The sequence below is a fragment of the Chrysemys picta genome, chromosome 9 (genome assembly GCF_011386835.1).
Source record: "Chrysemys picta bellii isolate R12L10 chromosome 9, ASM1138683v2, whole genome shotgun sequence".
NCBI classification, from domain to species: Eukaryota; Metazoa; Chordata; order Testudines; family Emydidae; genus Chrysemys; species Chrysemys picta.
Genome location: NC_088799.1, coordinates 1,238,206 through 1,257,701, shown reverse-complemented (window position 1 = coordinate 1,257,701; position 19,496 = coordinate 1,238,206). Strand labels below are relative to the sequence as shown.

Sequence of the window (19,496 nt, the reverse complement as noted above, 5' to 3'; positions counted from 1 at the left end):
TGACAGATGGACACAGGGAACTCAGTGTGCAAGCCTCGCTTGGATGGATTGCTCTGGCCTCTGACACATACCTTCGGAGTCTGGATTTTTCTCAACTTTGACAGTATTTGTTGAGCTTGTCCTGCCACTGAAGTCACACTGAATTCCTGAAGATTGAATATTTCTGTAACTAATATGGGCTCATTAGTTTGAATTATTTTAGGGCTCAATTCTGGTTTTACATATGATGCTTCTATTTCTGCATATTTTATATCTATATCTGCCCAGTACCAGACCTTCGATGAGACATAGTAAGACATGGCCACCAACAGGACATCAAATCAAATTGATTTAAGAGACTAGTACTCAGTCAGATGGAGATTGTTTTAAGAGAGAAATGAAAACCGTATAGAAGCGTGTTCCTTTCCAAAACCAACGGAACATCAGGGAAAGAAAAGCCACATTTCCTTCCCCACAGCATGTTCAGGCCCAGCTTCATCTCCAGCTCTTTACTTTGCCAGTAAACTGACAGAAGTTTCCAGAGACAAACTCTACTGAATGTTACACTGGCCAAGCAGCAAGTAGGGAGTGACTTTAATACAGATACACCATTCCTGCTGCCAGAACTAAATAGCAAAAAAATTCACGACTAAATTTTTTGAACATTAATTTATGTTCTGCCAGAATTTACCAGAACAGATAAAAAAGGGAGACAGATGAAAGTGTCTCAAATGTAACAAACTTTATCCAATAAGATTCAATTATTCAACTTCTTAGTCAGTTGTACAGGTTTTTGTTTAACCCTCCACGGCTATAAAATAGGTTTGTTTGGAAGCCAGACATACTCCTAACATGACTCCAACCACTCTCGGCAAAAGGACTGACTTTTCAGGAGCAATCAAAAGCCTAAAGTGACCTGCTTTCAGGAGAGACCAATGGCGAGTTCTCTGATGGTTAGCAGGGAGCTTTGTTTCTTTCTCCGAAGGAAGAAACACTGTGTGGCAGAGTCTGACCTCACACACCTGCCCCAGGCAGTCTGTAGCACACTCAGATTTCCAATGTGAAACCCTGATACTGGTTTATCCTTTCTGCTTCAGTGTGCGTGCATAATATGTAGGACACATTGCGGTCTCCAGCCTGGTCGCAAGCGCATGGGGCTAATGCCACAGCTATGCATCTAGGTGCTTGGTGATTCTGCGAACCTTCTCCTTTTTGTTTTTGTTTCCATGTTTTTTCCAGGGCTTTCCTCTAACATTCTCGGAGCTGGATGCAGCCAAAGACACAGGCCCGCTGCCAGGTTTATATCCCATCACGGTCTGGACACCTTTTGTCAGAGCACGGACATTCTCCTAAAAAACAAATATTTGCAAACCTGTAAGCATGGAGGCATTTAATTGTAGATTAAATTACAACATATTAATTTTAACATCAGACATAAGCCAATGGAGATGCTAGGGGGCACATCCAGAGCTGCAGAGGTCCCTCTGGCAAAGGGGGAGTGGTGCCAAGGGACAGAGCCCCAGAGGGCCATAGGTCAGACCGCTACCTAGGGGCACATTGGGATTGCAGTGGTCTACTTTAGTCATTGGGCTGTAATGGCCTTTGCAGAGCAACACTGCAGTCACTCTGCTGGGATTCGTTCGTGCTCCTGCCCACCCGGGAAATGCCCAGCACATGGGCAGCTCAGTTTGGACCTAACTGTGAACTTCTCCTGTACTGCACTGACAACAAGGGAGTTTTGGAGTAGGGTGGGAAAAAAAGAAATTCCATGTCTTTAGCAGGGACATAGTATTTTTTGTCCGCTCACTTGCAAGTGGGTGCTATGGACACAGGAGTCTGCCAGATCACCTTGGCAGGGTCCAGCGAGGCCTCGCTGATCAGGAATGCTATATTTGCCAATGTAGAGCTTGCAAGATGTCAAGCAACTTGTGCTGTTGCTCTCGGACTTCCTCCAGAGGGACCTGGAGCCGAGGGTCACGTCACTGTTGAGGGCTTGCTCGGTGCGGAAGCATTCAAAGTTGTTTTAGTTGAGACAAGTGGTACCAATTTCAAAATTCTTGTAGAGTCCTTCTCGGTGCTGAAGGACAGTGTTTCTGTCTGTGGTCCTGCCCGTTTAGGGTCCTTGGACCTCTCCTCAGTGCCAGTACCGGAGGTGCTCGGATGGTTGCCTCCTAAGTCTCACCCCTGAAGACGCTGAGGCTACTGACCTCGCAGGGGAAGACTTTCTCTGAGGCGGCTCCTTAAAGGGTGAGCTAGTGGCCCACTTCCTTTCGTCTGGGCGAGAGAGAGTGGATTTTCTCTTGGTGCTGCGTGGCAAATGAGGGTAGGCTGATGATCGTGCCGATGGTGACCGCCGCGTAGGAGAGGTTACGACCAGCCTCAGACCCTGGTCTCAATGAGAGCTCTCCATTAGTAAAAGAATTAGCCTCAGTTCCCAGTCCTTTCTGGACCAAGCCTTTCATTTGAGGCAGTGAGTACACTTCTGAGAGACATGTCCCTCCCTGAGACAGTATATGTACTGGGAGTGACCGTCACTGACAGGAATGGTCTCACAACAAGAGAGGCACCTCTTGAACCCATGGAATCTGGGCATAACCCCGAGAAGGGAGAACTTCCCAATTGGGAAGAGCGTAGAAAAAGAAACCTACGCTAAGCTAAAGAATAACGGGGAGGAAAGAGCAACAGATTTTTTTTTTTTTTTTAAAACAGGGGGAAGAAGAAAAAAAAAGGCAATGGCTAAGATATATAATGTTACAACGGAAACACTTCTGTTACTAAGGCTACGGATGTCTGAAGGGCTCTGCTGTGGATTCCATACCAGACCAACAGCGGCTGAGAAGCTCACAGCACGAGATGGGGAGGAGTGCATGTGCGCCCCAGTAGGCACCGCTACTGATCTCCGATCCCCGGCGCAGGGTGCTACCGCATCTACAGTAGGGAAACTACTTAAAGAAGAACTTCCAGAGTTCCAAGACATTAAAAGTCAACATTAACAGTCCAAAGTGCTCCTTCGCCAAGGCTTTTAAAATTCTTGGATGCTAGTTATCCGAACCTGCTGATTTACAAATGTCTAACTTTTGTAGCTGCTGTTTAACATCCTCCATGGTTACTTTTTCTGATTACGTTCTAAAGATGCTGACAAATTGCTACTAGCATAGATGTCTCTAAGGCAACTACTCCAGAACTTACCTGGTGGAAAAATGTTTTGTCCACCACATTCTCAATTTGTTTTGCGTTCAGATTGCTTTCGGACTTTTCTGCATTGCTCTGCATAGCTTTGTGCTGTGTATATCTTTCGTGCCAGTGTTGGAAGTCTTTTGGGTCAATCCCAGGAGGAGGATAGCAATACAACAGCTTACCCTGTAAAATCAAAATCAATCAATCAATGGCTTCCATCCTCGTGGCAAGAATCTCACAGCCAGACCCTGAAAGGGCAAGGGTGGGCTCCATGAGTTAAGAGAGCAAAACTATGTCTAGTGGCTAGGAGCTGCAGACTGAGTGTCAGGACTCCTGGGCTCTATTCCAGTGACTCGGTCTAACTCTAAACCCTTCTGCGCAATGTTTCATTTGCCTGGCTGCCAAATGGGTACAACATAGACCTCCCAATGGTGCCATGAGGGCTAATAAGGCTCATCCAATGAGAGGGACTATAGAAGTGCAAAGGATTATTATTGTCAAGGTTATGGGCACTGCAGCCATCATAAGGCTACTAACCAAAACGAGTTCTCTTTCCAACTATGCGCTGTATATTTGATAGATACTCCTTCCTCTCCAGCTAGCAGGAGCAGCCTAGCATGTCTCTTTCTGCCATCACACACAAAACCACCTTCCTAACTGTCATCGGCAGAGAGCTCATTCTTTTCTTAGACTCTTTTTGAGTAAAAAGCCCAGATTATAGATTTTTGGCTAAAGAAACACTTCAGCGTATCGCACTCCGTCATCCCCCAAAGGCAGAGCAGGATAGAGAACAGCGGTAGTGAGAACTTACAGTGACGTAATCTTTCAACACATAACGAGCTGATCTTGGCTGGTCTGGCTGCCCATGCGCGGTCATAAATCCTCTCATATCTGGGAGAAAGGCAGCAGAAGGTTAAAATGCAGAGACCTGTTATAGCAGACTCTCTGAACAGTCTATCAAGGGAAGAGAGACCCACAGCTATGCAATAGATACTGCTGTCGCTAGCGCAGCCCTTTCTTTTGAGAAAAAGCCCATGTCCTCTCCAAATCCCAGTCTGATGCTAGACTTGTTGGGAAGAGCGGGGATGGGAGATGAAAGCTGTCACCAGGTGTGGGGAATGCTGTTGATTGCAAGGGGCATTGAGAAGCATTCTAGTCAGAAGGAAATGCAGAGATTCGACAACCCCCCCAAAACCCAATCACTGTTAGGCTAGAGAAGATTAAACACACTAGAGAGTACACTCAGTCCTCAGAAGAGGGAGCTAAACAGCTGTTGCATTTAGCTCAGATTGACCCTGCTGACTGATTCGGGAGTGTTGGCATCAGGCACCTAACAGGAGGCGAGTCACAAACTAACTTCCATGTTCAAGATCATTGCCAGGTACCATTCAGATATGTATGTTTTATGTAAATGCCTTCTGATTAGGGTTATTTCATCTGCAGGAAGCAAATTTGCAAAGCATAGCGATATACTCCTGTGGGAATTCTGCACCACTGCCCAATGCAGAATTCCATTTTTCTCTACACAATTTGTGCTGCTGAATTGCCGGCTGCCAGTAGGGGCTGCTGGCCCAGCAGAGCTCGGCTCTCCAGCTCACAAATACAGGACACTGCCCGGGGAAAGGGGTGCTGGGAGGTTCCGGGCAAATGAGGGTTCTCAGTGCAGGAAATTCCGTACAAGCCCAGGACCCAGCATCAGGCTGTTTCTCCCTCTGGATCCCAAGGATATCGGGGGGGGGGGAGGGAGGGAATGTTTGGACTTGGGGGAGGGGGGGGTATCCTGCAGCTGGGCTCAGGAGGGTTGGGGGTGCAGGTGTCTGAGACCAAAGGAGCAGAGTTTCCCCCCCAAGATGTGCCCAGCTGGCACGTGTGACACACCCAGACGGAGGCGCCCAACAAAAGCATAACAGAGAAACAGGAACTGGGTTGTCGTAGGGGTTTCTTTAACTCTCTACTCCAAGGGGAATTTTTGTTGTTGTCTGTATTGTTACAGACATACTTGCTGACAGGGTATTTTGAAAAAAATTACCAAAACAATTGAAACTGGTGTGATTATATTGTTACTTTCACAAATAAAATATGCACAATTTTGCAGAATTTTAAAATACTGTGCACATAATTTTTTGGCATAGAATTCCCCCCGGAGTAACTATAACACATACAGAGGATTAGCCATCTACACATGGCCTCCAGCAAAGGCCTCATAGTCCAAGAAGGAAGTTTTTAGTACCTGAGACACCCAAGTGTGAAACTGAATTTAACCCTATGCTTCAGTGACTAAGTGAATTGCGGGGGAAGGGGGAGGGGTTAGGGTATCATCACTCACATCCATATGCTGTTAGCAGCTCTTCAGATGTTGGTTGGCGATCTGGCTCCTCATCTTCTCTGGGCCTTATGATATTTATTCCATAGGTTGCTTCTAAAATATGTCGTGGGATATGCTGGCAAATGTGAGCTAGTGAAGGAAGCCACAGGCCGAGTTCTGTTCTGCGTGCACGAGATGCACAGGCGAAAGGTATTCTAGGTTACTCAGGGAGACTACTTTGCTTTTCAGAGTAAAGAATGACTTTCAGATTTGATTATATAGGTTGAAAAAGGAAAGACACATGAGCCTCCACAATGAGGATTATCTTAAAAGAACACAACTCAAAAGAACAAAGGCAGAAGACGACAAACACAGGTCTATTTCATTCCTTGGGCAACTCCACTGACTTCAATAAATATGGCCAGACAGCCTCAGTTCCTGCTAGCATACAGTATATTTCACATCTAAGTGTTACCACATGCCAAACACACGTGCAAATACATTTCCAAACCCTGAGCAAAGGATATTAGAGAGATAGGTGGAACATGGTCCCTCATCTGGTCTATAGGCAAAATTCCACAGCAGATCATCTCTGCCTTTGTAGAGACGAAGGATGGCATCACCAGACCGGGACAATCGCAGAGACATAGGCCAGGCTCCACATACAGAGTCTAAATGGACAAGAAAAGCACAGGTCACTGAGAGCAGCCAACGTATGTTCCAAGTGAGGAAAGGGAACGAAAGGCAGAAATATCACAGTAAAGTTGGGTGTGGGTGAGGTGAGGGGAAAAAAGTTAGTGCGGGAGAAGATTCATTGAGCAGAAACTCCACAACACTACAGTGGTGGCATAGAGATGGCCAGCCAGAGCCTACACTCTGCTCAGCTGAAAGAAGAGCAGAAAGCCACAAGAACCCAGCTGTGTACCAGTGACTCCCGGGCACAAAGAAGAGCGACGGCTCGGAAGGCTTTTCCTTGCAGTCTGAAAAGAGTCGATCATCTCAAAGCGGGGGCAAAGCAGAACAGTCAAGGACGATACTCTTCCTTTACTTTGCGCTATGGAAGGTGCTTCTCAACCTTTAGGAATCTAAAGTACCTACTTCTGACTGAGAACCCCTTCTTGCCATGTGCTGATGGAGAGAGGAAGGCCAAGTACCACATTTACAGTGGAATATGGAAAATATTTCTATCAGAACAGAAGCTCTCATGAGTTACTCTCTAAGCTGTAGCCAACTCTATGAAAATGCTTGAGAACCCCATAGATGTTCCTAAACCACACTGGCACAGGTCAAAATAATACATGGCATTCAAATCAGAGACTTGAGAACTCCCAGCGTCTGTCACGGGGGCAAGCCACCTTGCAATCACACTTTCTTCAGCCGGAGGTGACTGAAATGCCAGCACCCCAGTGATACCTGAAAGTGCTTTGTGTGACCTGGCGTGGCAGACACCGACACTTTCTTGTTTCCAAGGATTGTGTTGATTGTTGAGCTCTTACCAACGTTAGGGTAACCCACCTGGAAGGCAGAAAGTGGATTGATAAGACAGTCATACCAGGCAAGGCATTATTAAGCTACTAACAGAGGTTTGGCACAGGGGCTAACCATCAATCTAAGCACCGTTTGAAAGCTGTACTGTAGAAAGCTGCAAGGCTGCAGTGCTTAAAATGAATCCACACTTTGAATCCTTACTGATTTCACTTGCCAGGTTTTTGTCCTCATGGGAAACGGGCCTTCTGGACAAGTGTACGTTTCACACTGCAAGGCTCTTGGACCACGTTAGCCTATTTCGAGTACAAGCTCCAACTTACCAGCCCTACTGTGATCTCTCCCTCCTTCACCTTCTTCCCAGTATGTATCGTTCTGAATATCTCCAGCAGTTCGTTTTTCTGTACCAGATGGCTGAAGTTACCGATGTGCCTGCTCTGCAGTGGCGCTGGGCTCTGCCCTAAAGCCCTATCAGTCCTGCTTTCCATACAGCTTGGGTCACTGGACTTTACTTCTTCCTCACCATCGTCTTCAGAACAGGTCCGCCAGGCCTCCTCCTCCTCTTCACAGTCCTCATATTCATCACTGTCGTCGTCATCACTACCCAGGACTCTGCTTTCAGGATGCAGAGCGTTACCCCGGAGTGTGCTTTCTGCACCGCTCTGCAGGGCTCTGTGCTCTTCCTCACTGGACCGGTCAGCTTCAGAGTCACTTGCCACCTCTGCCGCCTCCTCAAGTTCTAGTCCCTGGGTAAAGAATGAGAGTTGCATGGATGGAATAGAGAGAGGGCAGAACGTAACCAGCAGCAGTGCTGGGGGGAAATAATTATTGTACTGTACAAATCTAGGCAGCCAGATTTAATTCTCACCCCCTTATCTATTTTACAGGATTAGTGCAGACTACCGATAAGCCATGCCACACTCCTGTGTCGGCAGCAGTCTGAGGGTTTGGAGCTCAGTAGAGGTCTTCCTCGAGTGGCTTCACATCTTTGCTCAGTACTTATTTCATTTGTCTTGAAAGAGGCCTGCAAGAGCTGTGCTAACTGAACTGAAGGGGTATATTATGCCATTTCACAACAGCTTTCAGTGCACGTCTCTATCTGCCACTGAAATGCTATTTTGTAACTGTGCAGATCTTCCCAAACTTTTCTTATTGCATACCCCCTTCCAGATCTGCCAGCTGCCTACATCCCCCCCCTTCTCATCACAGATACTTGGTGTGTTCTTAAAGCTACCTTTCTCGAGCCATCTGTCCATATTTCACTGTTACGTACAGACATACGGATAGTGCAACATACAACCCAAAACCCCTAAGTTCGGAGCTCAGTTAGACTGGACAGTTGCTGGACAACTGAACCGGCGCCGTATGGTGATTGGAGGGGAGGGCTCTGTACATCAGTGTCTCTGTGCATCTGTGTTCTCATTGTACATCTTGAAGTAAATTAACTACTGTATTTTTATATAACAAATTCCCACAGAGTTTTAAAACTTTGTCTGAGTAGCCTACTATGAAAATGCAATAAATAAAATAATTAATAAATAAAAGCCACCTTTACCCAATTCCTCCCGCATACCCCCCGAGATATGTCTCGTACTCCCAGAGGCATGTGTACCACAGCTTGGGAACCCCTGCTCTAGAGTGAGGCTCAGGAGTTACCCTTCCTTAAGGAAGAGGGTATTTCCCCTCTTTTTCTGGAGTTCAGTTACACTACTGCAAGCATGACTCCAAGAAAAATCATACGTCTCAGTCTTCACAATTCACCAGACACACAACCACCCGTGAACAAGTGATCTAAGCTACCTTACGTTCAGCACTCAGCCGCATGCCTTCTGCCAAGGCTGACCAGAACACAACTTTAACACCTTCTCTCTCAAAGAACTGCGCCCAAGCCACGCGCTGCTCTCTGCTCAGCAAATCCGCCTTGTTTAGTAGAACGATGTTCTCTTTGTCGCTGCTCATTTCCTTCACGTAACATTCCTGGAGAACACAAAAGGACTAGACAGGATTCTGATTTGGAAACCGCTGCAGTCCAACATCAAGGAAAGTAAAATTAGGTCTGCTTCAACGTACCCTTCGGTAGGCTCACCAACAATTCTACCATTAGGGCCTGATTTACAAAGGATTCCGCACACAGCTGCATGTCTGATTTGCAAATGCAGTTACTGGGACTGCTTGCACAAAGTGGATATTTGCAATACAAAGGGCCAGACACAGCTGGCATTTACGTACACAACATACCCTAGATACTCGTGCGGGTGTGGCACAGAAAGGCTCCAGACCTTGGAGTACCGAGTCCCAAAGCTGAGTCTCTATTTATCAAGTCCGCAATTTTGTTGCTGCAGGACATTTTATTTCAGAGGCTTCTGTTAAATGGCTGCTGTTTCTGTGGGCTTGGCTACATTGGCAATTTACAGTGCTGCAACTTTCTCACTCAGGGGTGTGAAAAAACACCCCCTTGAGCGCAGCAAGTTTCAGCGCAGTGAAGTGCCAGTGTAGACAGTGCACCGGCGCTGGGAGCCCCAACCCTCGTTGAGGTGGATTTTTAGAGCCCCGCAACTACACAAAGCACGTGACAGCACTGCCGCGGCAGCACTTTAGCGTTGCCAGGGTAGACTAGCCCTTAAATTCCCAATATTTCTTTTAAATGTTTAGGAGAAGAGTAATCCACTGGTTTTTGATTCCACGCTGCTTTTGAGAGGCGTATAGAATATACACACACACACCTTATATGCTGTATAATCCATATAATGATACTGTATATAAAATTACACACAGTCAAAGTGAGCACTGAGACAAGGACAGTAGTTTAGAAGGACATTTGCTTCACTTAACTTACCAGATCTTGGCATCTAAATAGGAGAGGATTTCTGGCATCTACTATCTGAACCACAATGTCACTGCAAAACAAAAGGCCAATAAGCACCTTCTGCTGGCTGTTCTCTGTATAAGCTCAATGACTGCCAAGCACTGCATGAGGAGAAGGGAAAGCCCCAGGAGATCAATCATGCAGGATAAGCCCATCTGATCCCAAGTGTCGAACCTGCTCAGAACTCCAACTGAAACAGTTCCTTCACACACACAGTCCTTGTCAGTGTGCCCTTGGGAAAAACTTCCTAAGTCAAGAAGTTTACCACAATGAATATGAGTAAGACTCATGACTGTTCAGTGTGAATACCATTTATGTCAGAGATACCACTGCTATCCAATTCTCCATCCCCGCCTTGGAACCCAATAGTGTAGACTCAACTAAAACTTCCCAGGGAGGGACCACCTCAGAGATGGAGGGATAGCCCATACACGTGTTTCAGCATTGAGATTAGACTGGTTGGTTTGGAATTTTATGACGAAAGATACAGTTACAAAATGATGTAGAGAGAGTCCATTAAACATCACAGAGAGAAAAACTAGCACCAGCTACATCTGAAGGGAATGAAAGCCAGACACAAAGGAATCGTATAACGCATCACATGGGGATGGGATAGAAATAATAAAAGCTGAATATCATCCTGATAGCAATGTATTAGGACTGTGCATAGTAAGGAGAAGGAAATGGGAGACGTCCAATTGCTGAAGACTTTTGGAACAAGATTGAAACAAACACTTCTAGAAAATGCCCGTAATGTGCAAGCCTATATTGCCAGGGATATGGACTGGATGGCGTAATAGGTCTCTCCCATCTTCGAGTTTTATGATTAGACCACAAACATGAGCTCCAAGGAGAACGCACAGATGTGTACAGACCAGCACCACTGTCTAAGCACGTGTAAGGTGTCTGGATACCAGACATAAGGGCGCATACAAAGGAGGATGTTTCTCACAGCATCGGAGCTCACCAACCAAAGCCTCCTGTGACATTGAGACAGTAACAAAGAGGCTCTTTATGAAATGAGCAGATCACTGTGACCTTGCTGCTGAAGTATTTTTCAATTTCAGAAAAATCAGTAGAGATACAATCTCAAAGTTAATTACTAATAAAATTAAATGCCTAAACTAGATTAAACTGGCAGACGGCTTTGCTCCTCTGTTTCAGCTAAGCAGAGCAAACAGAAAGATTATTTCTGTGGTATGCCAGGTTGTTGTTAATGTCCCCAATAATCTTCTTCTGAATGGCAAGAGGCCCTAGACCAGGAGCCCACTCTCCACCTCACCTTAACTTTCAAGTGCTCCACTATTCCAGAACACATCATTTTCCTACCACCCCAGTGCCATGGAATGACTATGTAGGTGGGGTAGGGGTGGTGGTTAAAGCGGATAAAAGACTTTGAACAGACAGCCTAGAAGGCAGGTCCATCAGGGAATCCACTGAAAGAGGGCTGCAGGTGTTGCTGATGTCAGTGGGACTACTTGTGCTGCAAGCAAAGCATGTGCACATGCATCTGCAGCATCAGGGCCTAGAATTGTGTGTGTGTGTGTGTGGGGGGATATTTAAATTGCTTTTAGTGGCATAAAATCTCTCACTTGAAAACAAAATTAATGCAGTGTTCACAATGTGGTCCTTCAATATGTTCACAATCACTTTGTTAATTTTTTTAAATATACACAGGCCAAGATATTAAAAAATAGGAACCTAAAGTTATATTACTAAGTCCATATTTAGGCAGTTAAGGGTGGGGTTTTCAAATGTCTTTATGTGACTTAGAAGTACAAGTCACTGACTTCAGACTGCAAACTATGATTTTTTCAGTTTTCTTGACTTGGGGAAGTTCAATATATTGGAAGGTGGAGTTGGTTGCAAACACAGCACGGGCTATCTGCTTATCAATCATATGTTTCAGTTTGTGCTGTTCTCACAGTGAGGCTGCTAATGAAGCCCTGGATATGTTTTCAGCATAGATGAGCATTTTAGGTCTCAAGCTTCATAGTTACAAAATGTCCACGTTAGCCACTTAAGACTATGAAGTGGGAGTAAAGTAAAGTACTAGCAACAAGTGAATAAAAAACATCTGATTTAAATTAATAACAAAAAAAAGGCAACAATCTCTCTCTCTAAGTCATGATTTTTATCATCCGTGACACAGAAACCGATAAATGTTACCTTCTTTCAATGACTCTCCAGAGCTGGCGCCAAAAGTCTAAATTCCGTTCAAATGGGGTCAAAATCAGTTTCTCTTCTTCCTCTAGCCTAGAGAGAAACAGAGAGGATACTCCACACACAGATCTTGTTACACAGCAAACACAGCACCAAGTCTGCTTAGAATTACACCACACTCGCCTCTCATGGAGTAATCTACAAGGCAGGGACCCAAACATTAAGGTGCCCCTCCTGTGAGGTCTCTAAATAGATCTCAGCTCCTGAAGAAAACCCACCTTAGTGCCATTAGTACACAGATGATGTGATGGCAACAGGTCACAGCAAAGAAAAGCCAACTCCATCAGCAAACAAACTGGGAAAGTTCAGAGCTAGGGTATCAGAACAGATCAAAGAAATTACCCCCGTGTCACCCAGTATCTACACAGCTAGTTGGCATGTGAAAAAAATGCACTTGGGGGCCATTCCTGGCAGCTTACTCTCTGGGCCAGCTGCGCTCGGCTCTCATGGGGGGTGGGCACCTCCCATTTCTCTTGAGCAGCACTAGCCTGTAGAAACCGGAAGTGACATTGACATTCTCTAGAGACACATGCTTATCCCGCTTCCATTAAAGGGGTGTGGGTATGACATTGTGCTTCGGCTCAGAGCGTGGAGTCTGAGGGGATTCTAAATTAACGTCCATTTTTTTGGAAAAAAGGAGAAACCTGCAGTATGTAAACATGATTTATAGGTTTACTTGCTCCTGCCTCAGCGCAGGGGGCTGGACTCAATGACTTTTCAAGGTCCCATCCAGCCCCACATTGCTAGGATTCTAGGCCATATGGTCCAAATTCTTAACCTCAGAATAACCAGGGTACTTTTCGGAAACTTGCCACAAGGATGGGCCAGGATCACAGTGGTCACAAACCACCAAGGGTTTTTTCCGGTATTTACCAGGAGCAAAAGACATGATCCCTGTGTCCTTAGGGCTCTAACAAAGATATAGAAAACCCACCCCTCCTCTAATGTTATTGATTGGTTGCGTTAAGCACGAGTAGCACACTCACCGAACAAGCTGTCGTCTCCACTCCAGAAAGCTCTCTCTCTCTGCTTGCTTTAACTTCTCAGCACTGGTTCTCCTATCCCAGGACGGTCTAGAATGATCATATATTGAAAGAAACATACAACAGTGTTTTAGAATGTTTTCTTGGTTATATTTGTCCAATAAACTTCAGATCAGAAAGAACATTTGCTCTGGACAGTTCAGAGGCATTTTATTGGTTGTTGTTCTTATGTACAGATATCATATTTCTTTGTTCTCTTTAAATATGAAATCTCATTTCAAAAAGTGATGAGTGCATTAAACAGAACAATGCATTCCATGATGCATTATAATCTCTCACTCAAAAGGCCAGTTTCCTCAACTGTATTGCATAGGATGTGGGATTCGTCTCTCCCGCTAGATCTTTTTGAGTTTAAGAGTCTCTTCTATCTGACTGATCTCAAATAGTGTGGCTGAGACTAACAGTCCTCTTTAAAGAACTGACTTTTAAAAATAATCAGTACCTGCATCTTTCTTAGTGTTAAAACTCTTATATTCCAGTCAATCATCTTAACAGTTTATTCTTATGATTCTCAATTCTGCAACTGGTTCAGCTTCTGAAGGCAGTGAACTAACACCGCATGCAAGGAAGAGTTACAATCGGAAGCTGTTGCATAGGGATCCTGTTCTTGGGAAGGTCTTGCACTGCAGCATTGTAGATGAGCTAAAGACTCAATTTTAAACAAACAAGAGTACAAGAAACAAATCTATCCATAGCGTAATAGTCCTATTTGTGTTTCAAGTAAATTGTATTTATCATTTTTAAAGCTTTTTTGTGGTTGTCTCCACACATACACAATGCGCTTCGTGACTACACACTATGGCCTCAGACCAGAGCATTCAGGTGGAGGGCTATTACCCTTGAATTAGAAAACCCAATTATTTTATCATGCGACTATAATAAAAAGACTAAATTAACAGGTTAGTTAACAATTCAGTACATAGCATATATGTTTGAGCACCATGAAGTGGCTCAAAAATAGAGTATTACATACAACTAAGAATTTATTTGGCTGTTTTGCAAGTCAACCTGTTAGCTTAACTTTTTTTTAATATTTGAAGTAGTATTACAGTAGTAATGAAATGACAGAACAACAGGACATGTGTCCTACTAAAATCACATCAACAGAATACTATGTGAGTGAAATCTAAATCATTCCTCTATAAATATAGTAGCTCTGAAGTCAACAGGTTTTCTGAAGAGGGAATAATCCCCTTTTACCCAGATTCACATGATCATGAACAGCAATAATACAAAAAACCAACCAAACAAAAATAGTTCGAAATGTTCTCACTTTCCAATAATACCACCAACATCCTCATCATCAGCTCGTATCTAACCATTTCACCAGTAGACCACAAAGCGCTTTACAAAGGAGGTCAGTATCAATATTCCCATTTTACAAATGGGACAACTGAGGCACCGAGTGGTGAAGTGACTTGGCTGAGGTCACCCAGTAGGCCAGTGCCTGAGTTGGGAACAGAACCCAGGTCTCTTAAGTCCAAGTCCAGTGCTCTACCCACTAGGGCACGCTGCATACCCTAGTATGTGGCTGCTGGACTGCTTTGGTTTCGCCGGGTACATCTACACTGGAGGTGCAATGTCCAGCTCCGGGAGACATACCCACGCTCTCTTGGATTGAGCTAGCATGCTAAAGCCAGCATCGTAGCCTGGCTGCACCACGGTGGGATGGCTAGCTGCCCCAAAACCAGAGCTAGGATTTCTGATAGGACTGTACTCGGGCAGCGAGCCCATCCCACCACCCGTGCAGCCACGGCTGCGAGGTTTAGCATGCTGGCCAATCAAAGGCAGCACGGGTGTGTCTACCCAAGCTGGAAGTTACACCTCCAGTGTTGCTGTACCCTGTGAAAACCTTCCAACTCCAGTGTGGACACTCCCAAAGCGGTATATGGTATTTTGAGTTGCCTGGTGCCTCACCTTATTTAAAAAAGCACACTACCTGCTCTGCTGCTGGGCCTCTGCGCTCCAGCACTGAGCCTGGTATGTTACACCGAGAGTGCACTGCCACCCAGGGGACATCATGAGGTGCCTGGTACCCCTCACAGCACCAGTGGCAGGTTTTCTGTGATGTAACTGGTACATTCAGATCAAAAATTCAAGCAACAGGACAACATTTCAGTGAAGTGCAAATGTTAAAATAAACGTGTCAAATAATAACGGCTGCACTGTAAATCCCCATAAAAGGAAACTTACACTGGAAATGCCAATAGACTCAACGGAGGAGACACTGCAGTATTGCCCTGAGCGGGATCTTACCTTCTTGGTATACACAAAAACTGTCTGTTTTCCTCATGGAGTTTCTTGATATTTTTGGTCTCTTCTGCTGTCAGCAGGCCAGTCCTCGCCTCAGAAGGAACAAACTTGATATTCAGTTTCTCTGTTTATAAAGGAAAAAACCCTGCCATTAACATTCACACTCAGCAAGTGCAGATGTTAGGATCTGGGCTCCAATAAAAGAACGCCCATGTGAAGGTGGTGGGATTACACGCCAAGCTGGTAGGAAACCTTTCCAGTGAAAACCATTCAACTACGTACCAGTCAATGGTTGCTGGGCTCACTTGACACCAATAATTACATGCAAATTCTGACTGTGAATTTGTGCAAACACAGCATATGTGCTTCAGTTTACAGATGCTACATCAGTTGTTGACCATTACGATAAACACAGTTTGAGTCCTTTGGGGAGACTTTAACACTATTGTCAAAGTGAATTGTTTTTAATGCTAATTCAATGTTTGGGAAAGGTATGAGATTAATAGGACCGGGAGACTGAAGACCTCTAACAATAGAGCAGAAAGCACAGATGACAGCTATGTAAGCTTTCCACCCACTCCTCTGCTAGTACGCTTCAACCTTCACCTAGCGGGACAAAGGATTAGTCCCCATTCAATCCTTGGCTTCTTTGCAGATAATGCAAAGTAACGTTCCGTGTGTAGCGTGTATCTGTGCGATGTGCTTCTGGTTCCATTAGGAGATGGATTGATACCATGAGACATTCCACATAAGGCCTGCTCTACACACAAATTTGCACTGAAATAGCCAAGTTGGTTTTAAATTCACATTTTCCATTGTTTTGTATAAGTCAGTGGGTGGGCATGCTCAATATGGAATAACAGTACCCTATTTTAATTTAGCTTAATTCAAGCTTTTTCCAACTGATATTTCAAAATACACATGCCCACCCCCAGACTTGCATCAAAAGTGTTGAACAGCACCAGGGATAATACTGCTCCTTGCAGAACTCAACTGGAAACACACTTCTTCAATGACGATTTCCCATAGTTAACTACTTTTTGAGCATGGTCAGTAAGCTAGTTCTTAAGCAATTTAATATGTACTCTATTAATTTTGTATGGTGCTAATTTTTTAAATCGTAATGTCATTATGTACTAAGTCAAATACCTTACAAAAGTCTATTACATCTATTCAGCTACTTTTATCAACTAACCTTGTTATCGTATTAAAAAAAACAGATTTGTTCAACAATACCTATCTTCCATAAAACCACGATAAGGGGTACGGAACAACTTCCGTATGAGGAGAGATTAATAAGATTGTGACTTTTCAGCTTGGAAAAGAGACGACTAAGTGGGGGATATTATAGAGGTCTATATAATCATGACTGGTGTGGAGAAAGTAAATAAGGAAGTGTTATTTACTCCTCATAACGCAGGAACTAAGGGTCACCCAATTAAATTAAAAGGCAGCAGGTTTAATTAGGAGGGAGGGATAGCTCAGTGGTTTGAGCATTGGCCTGCTAAACCCAGGGTTGTGAGTTCAATCCTTGAGGGGGCCATTTAGGGAACTGGGGTAAAAATCTGTCTGGGGATTGGGTCCTGCATTGAGCAGGGGGTTGGACTAGATGACCTCCTGAGGTCCCTTCCAACCCTGATATTCTATGAAAAGGAATTATTTCTTCACACAACGCACAGTCAACCTGTGGAACTCCTTGCCAGAGGATGTTGTGAACTTCAAGACTATACCAGGGTTCAAAAAAGAACTAGATAAGTTCACGGAGGATAGGTCCATCAATGGCTATTAGACAGGATGGGCAGGAATAGTGTCCCTAGCCTCTGTTTGCCAGAAGCTGGGGATGGATCACTTGATCATTACCTGTTCTGTTCATTCCCTCTGGGGCACCTGGCATTGGCCACCGTTGGAAGACAGGAGACTGGGCTAGATGGATCTTAGGTTTGACCCAGTCTGGCCGTTCTTATGTTCTTATGTAATCCTACAGCAGCTTATGCAAAATCACAGGGAAAGCCTCAGAAGCCGCATGCTCCAGCTTTTAACATACCTAATGCCTATTAATACACAACGTATCTTTACATTTCAAATCCTCATATCATGATGGGTCTCTAGCATGGCCAAAAACTTACCAGCCGCAAATTCAGTTCCTGCAAGCTCTGCTGTAGCAAGGAATTCCTCAAGCGAGCTTTGTTCCGTCACTGACTGAAGGTTGAGGCGGCCCCAGTCATACCCATCATTTAACTCACTTGTATGTAGCTGCAAAGAAAAGCAGATGTGTTGTCAGGCTGCTCTGTAACGCCCGTAAGCACCAAGTCAGAGGCCATCTAACAGAGCCCCCAATGGCATGTTCACGCTGGGCCTAGAGGATTCAGGGCATTGGCCTGGCAGGTGGCAGTTGTTGCCAAGGACACAGACAGCACAATGGGGCCCACACTGTGATTCTACCTGTGTTCACCACACTGACCTGCTGAGGTGCAGGCTAGGAGAGACCCAACGTCACGGGACCAAGGCTCTGAGCGCTCAGCTAGTCTGGGCACCCGGGTGGGAGCACGCCATGGAGATGGGCACACCGGGGAGGGGGCTCCCCGTGGGGGGGATGGGCACACCGGGGCAGGGTAGGGGACTCCCCGTGCCCGGGGGGTCGGGGGCGGCTGGGCACACCGGGGCGGGGGAGGGGGCTCCGCATGGGGGGGGGATGGGCACACCGGGGCGGGGGAGGGGACTCCCCGTTCGGGGGGGGGGCACACCGGGGCGGGGGCTCCCCATGGGGGGGGGATGGGCACACCGGGACGGGGGAGGGGGCTCCCCATGGGGGGGGGATGGGCACACCGGGGCGGGGGAGGGGGCTCCCCATGGGGGGGGGGATGGGCACACCGGGGCGGGGGAGGGGGCTCCCCGTGCGGGGGGGGGTGGGCACACCGGGGCGGGGGAGGGGGCTCCCCGTGCGGGGGGGGGGTGGGCACACCGGGGCGGTGGAGGGGGCTCCCCATGGGGGGGGATGGGCACACCGGGGCGGTGGAGGGGGCTCCCCATGGGGGGGGGGATGGGCACACCGGGGCGGGGGAGGGGGCTCCCCGTGCGGGGGGGGGTGGGCACACCGGGGCGGGGGAGGGGGCTCCCCATGGGGGGGGGGATGGGCACACCGGGGCGGTGGAGGGGGCTCCCCATGGGGGGGGGGATGGGCACACCGGGGCGGGGGAGGGGGCTACCAGTGCGGGGGGGGGGTACACGTGTGGGGGGGATGGGCACACCGGGGCGGGGGAGGGGGTACACGTGGGGGATGGGCACACCGGTGGGGATAGAGTCCGCGGAGCCTAGTCTGGGCCTAGGCCGGCGCCCAGCGCTCCGCGAGGGGCCCGTTACCCAGGAGTCGGGCTGCCGGCTGCCCCGCTTGGCCTGGCTCCTCTCTTTCATGAGGGCCCGGCCCAGCCCCGGGCTTCTCTTCTTCCCCATGCCGATGCCTCCGCTGTCCCAAACGCTTTTCTCCTGGTCTGGTCTCCACCGGCACCCGTCCCTGCCCCGGAAGTGCTCGTATTGGTGAACCGGAAGCCAGGTAGGTGAGGAGAACCTGCACGGGGGGGGCGGGAGGGAAGGCTCCCAGGGGACCTCTGTCCCCCTTGTCCGTCCCGCGGAAAGGAAATCGGGCTCCCCGCAGCCTCAGCAGGGCCCGGCCCGGCGCCGCTTGGCAACGGTACAGGCCGCCGCGGCCGACTTCCGGTGTCCGGTGGAAACGCGTCCCCAGAGCGAAGCGTTCCGGCTTCCCATCGGTCCGATGGGGACGGTCAGTCAGCACCTCCGCGCCGGCCTCCTCCTCCATCCATCCACCCCCCTGTGCAACCTCCTCCATCCATCCATCCATCCCCCTGTGCAACCTCCTCCTCCATCCATCCATCCCTCCCTCTGTGCATTCTCCATCCCTCCCCCTGTGCAACCTCCATCCATCCCCCTGTGCAACCTCCTCCTCCATCCATCCATCCACCCCCCTGTGCAACCTCCATCCACCCCCCTGTGCAACCTCCTCCTCCATCCATCCATCCACCCCCCTGTGCAACCTCCATCCACCCCCCTGTGCAACCTCCTCCTCCATCCATCCATCCATCCCCCTGTGCAACCTCCATCCATCCATCCACCCCCTGTGCAACCTCCTCCTCCATCCATCCATCCCTCC

At 47.3% G+C, this 19,496-nt stretch overlaps 1 protein-coding gene across 3 annotated transcripts; it reads right to left on the bottom strand.

The window, feature by feature from the left end:
- Positions 1 to 706: 706 nt before the first annotated feature.
- Positions 707 to 19,232, bottom strand: LSG1 (large 60S subunit nuclear export GTPase 1). 3 transcript variants are annotated; one of them, XR_010590521.1, is made up of 14 exons: positions 18,692 to 19,037; positions 17,458 to 17,584; positions 15,335 to 15,455; positions 13,022 to 13,108; positions 11,982 to 12,068; positions 9,783 to 9,843; positions 8,747 to 8,923; positions 7,270 to 7,692; positions 6,875 to 6,976; positions 5,989 to 6,132; positions 5,483 to 5,606; positions 3,968 to 4,047; positions 1,787 to 3,339; positions 707 to 1,328 (listed from the first exon to the last, which is right to left on the bottom strand). XR_010590521.1 is itself a non-coding variant. In XM_005309994.5 (14 exons), exons 1-14 carry the CDS (start codon positions 18,779 to 18,781, stop codon positions 1,149 to 1,151), a joined length of 1,974 nt encoding a protein of 657 aa, XP_005310051.2. In that variant the 5' UTR covers positions 18,782 to 19,232; the 3' UTR covers positions 707 to 1,148. The 3 variants fall into 3 exon arrangements, 1 of the variants encoding a protein (XP_005310051.2); XR_010590522.1 differs by having other exon boundaries at positions 1,828 to 3,339; XM_005309994.5 differs by having other exon boundaries at positions 3,169 to 3,339; positions 18,692 to 19,232.
- Positions 19,233 to 19,496: the final 264 nt, after the last annotated feature.

Bases quoted from the DNA above. Each gene is read 5' to 3' on its own strand.
- LSG1 (XM_005309994.5), bottom strand. From the start codon at position 18,781: ATGGGGAAGAAGAGAAGCCCGGGGCTGGGCCGGGCCCTCATGAAAGAG. The intron at 5,607-5,988 runs ATATCCTTTGCT...TCACTAGCTCAC, and splicing joins ATGTTCCACCTATCTCTCTA to ATTTGCCAGCATATCCCACG. The intron at 4,048-5,482 runs GTGAGTGATGAT...CCTTTCTCCCAG, and splicing joins GCTGCTAACAGCATATGGAT to ATATGAGAGGATTTATGACC.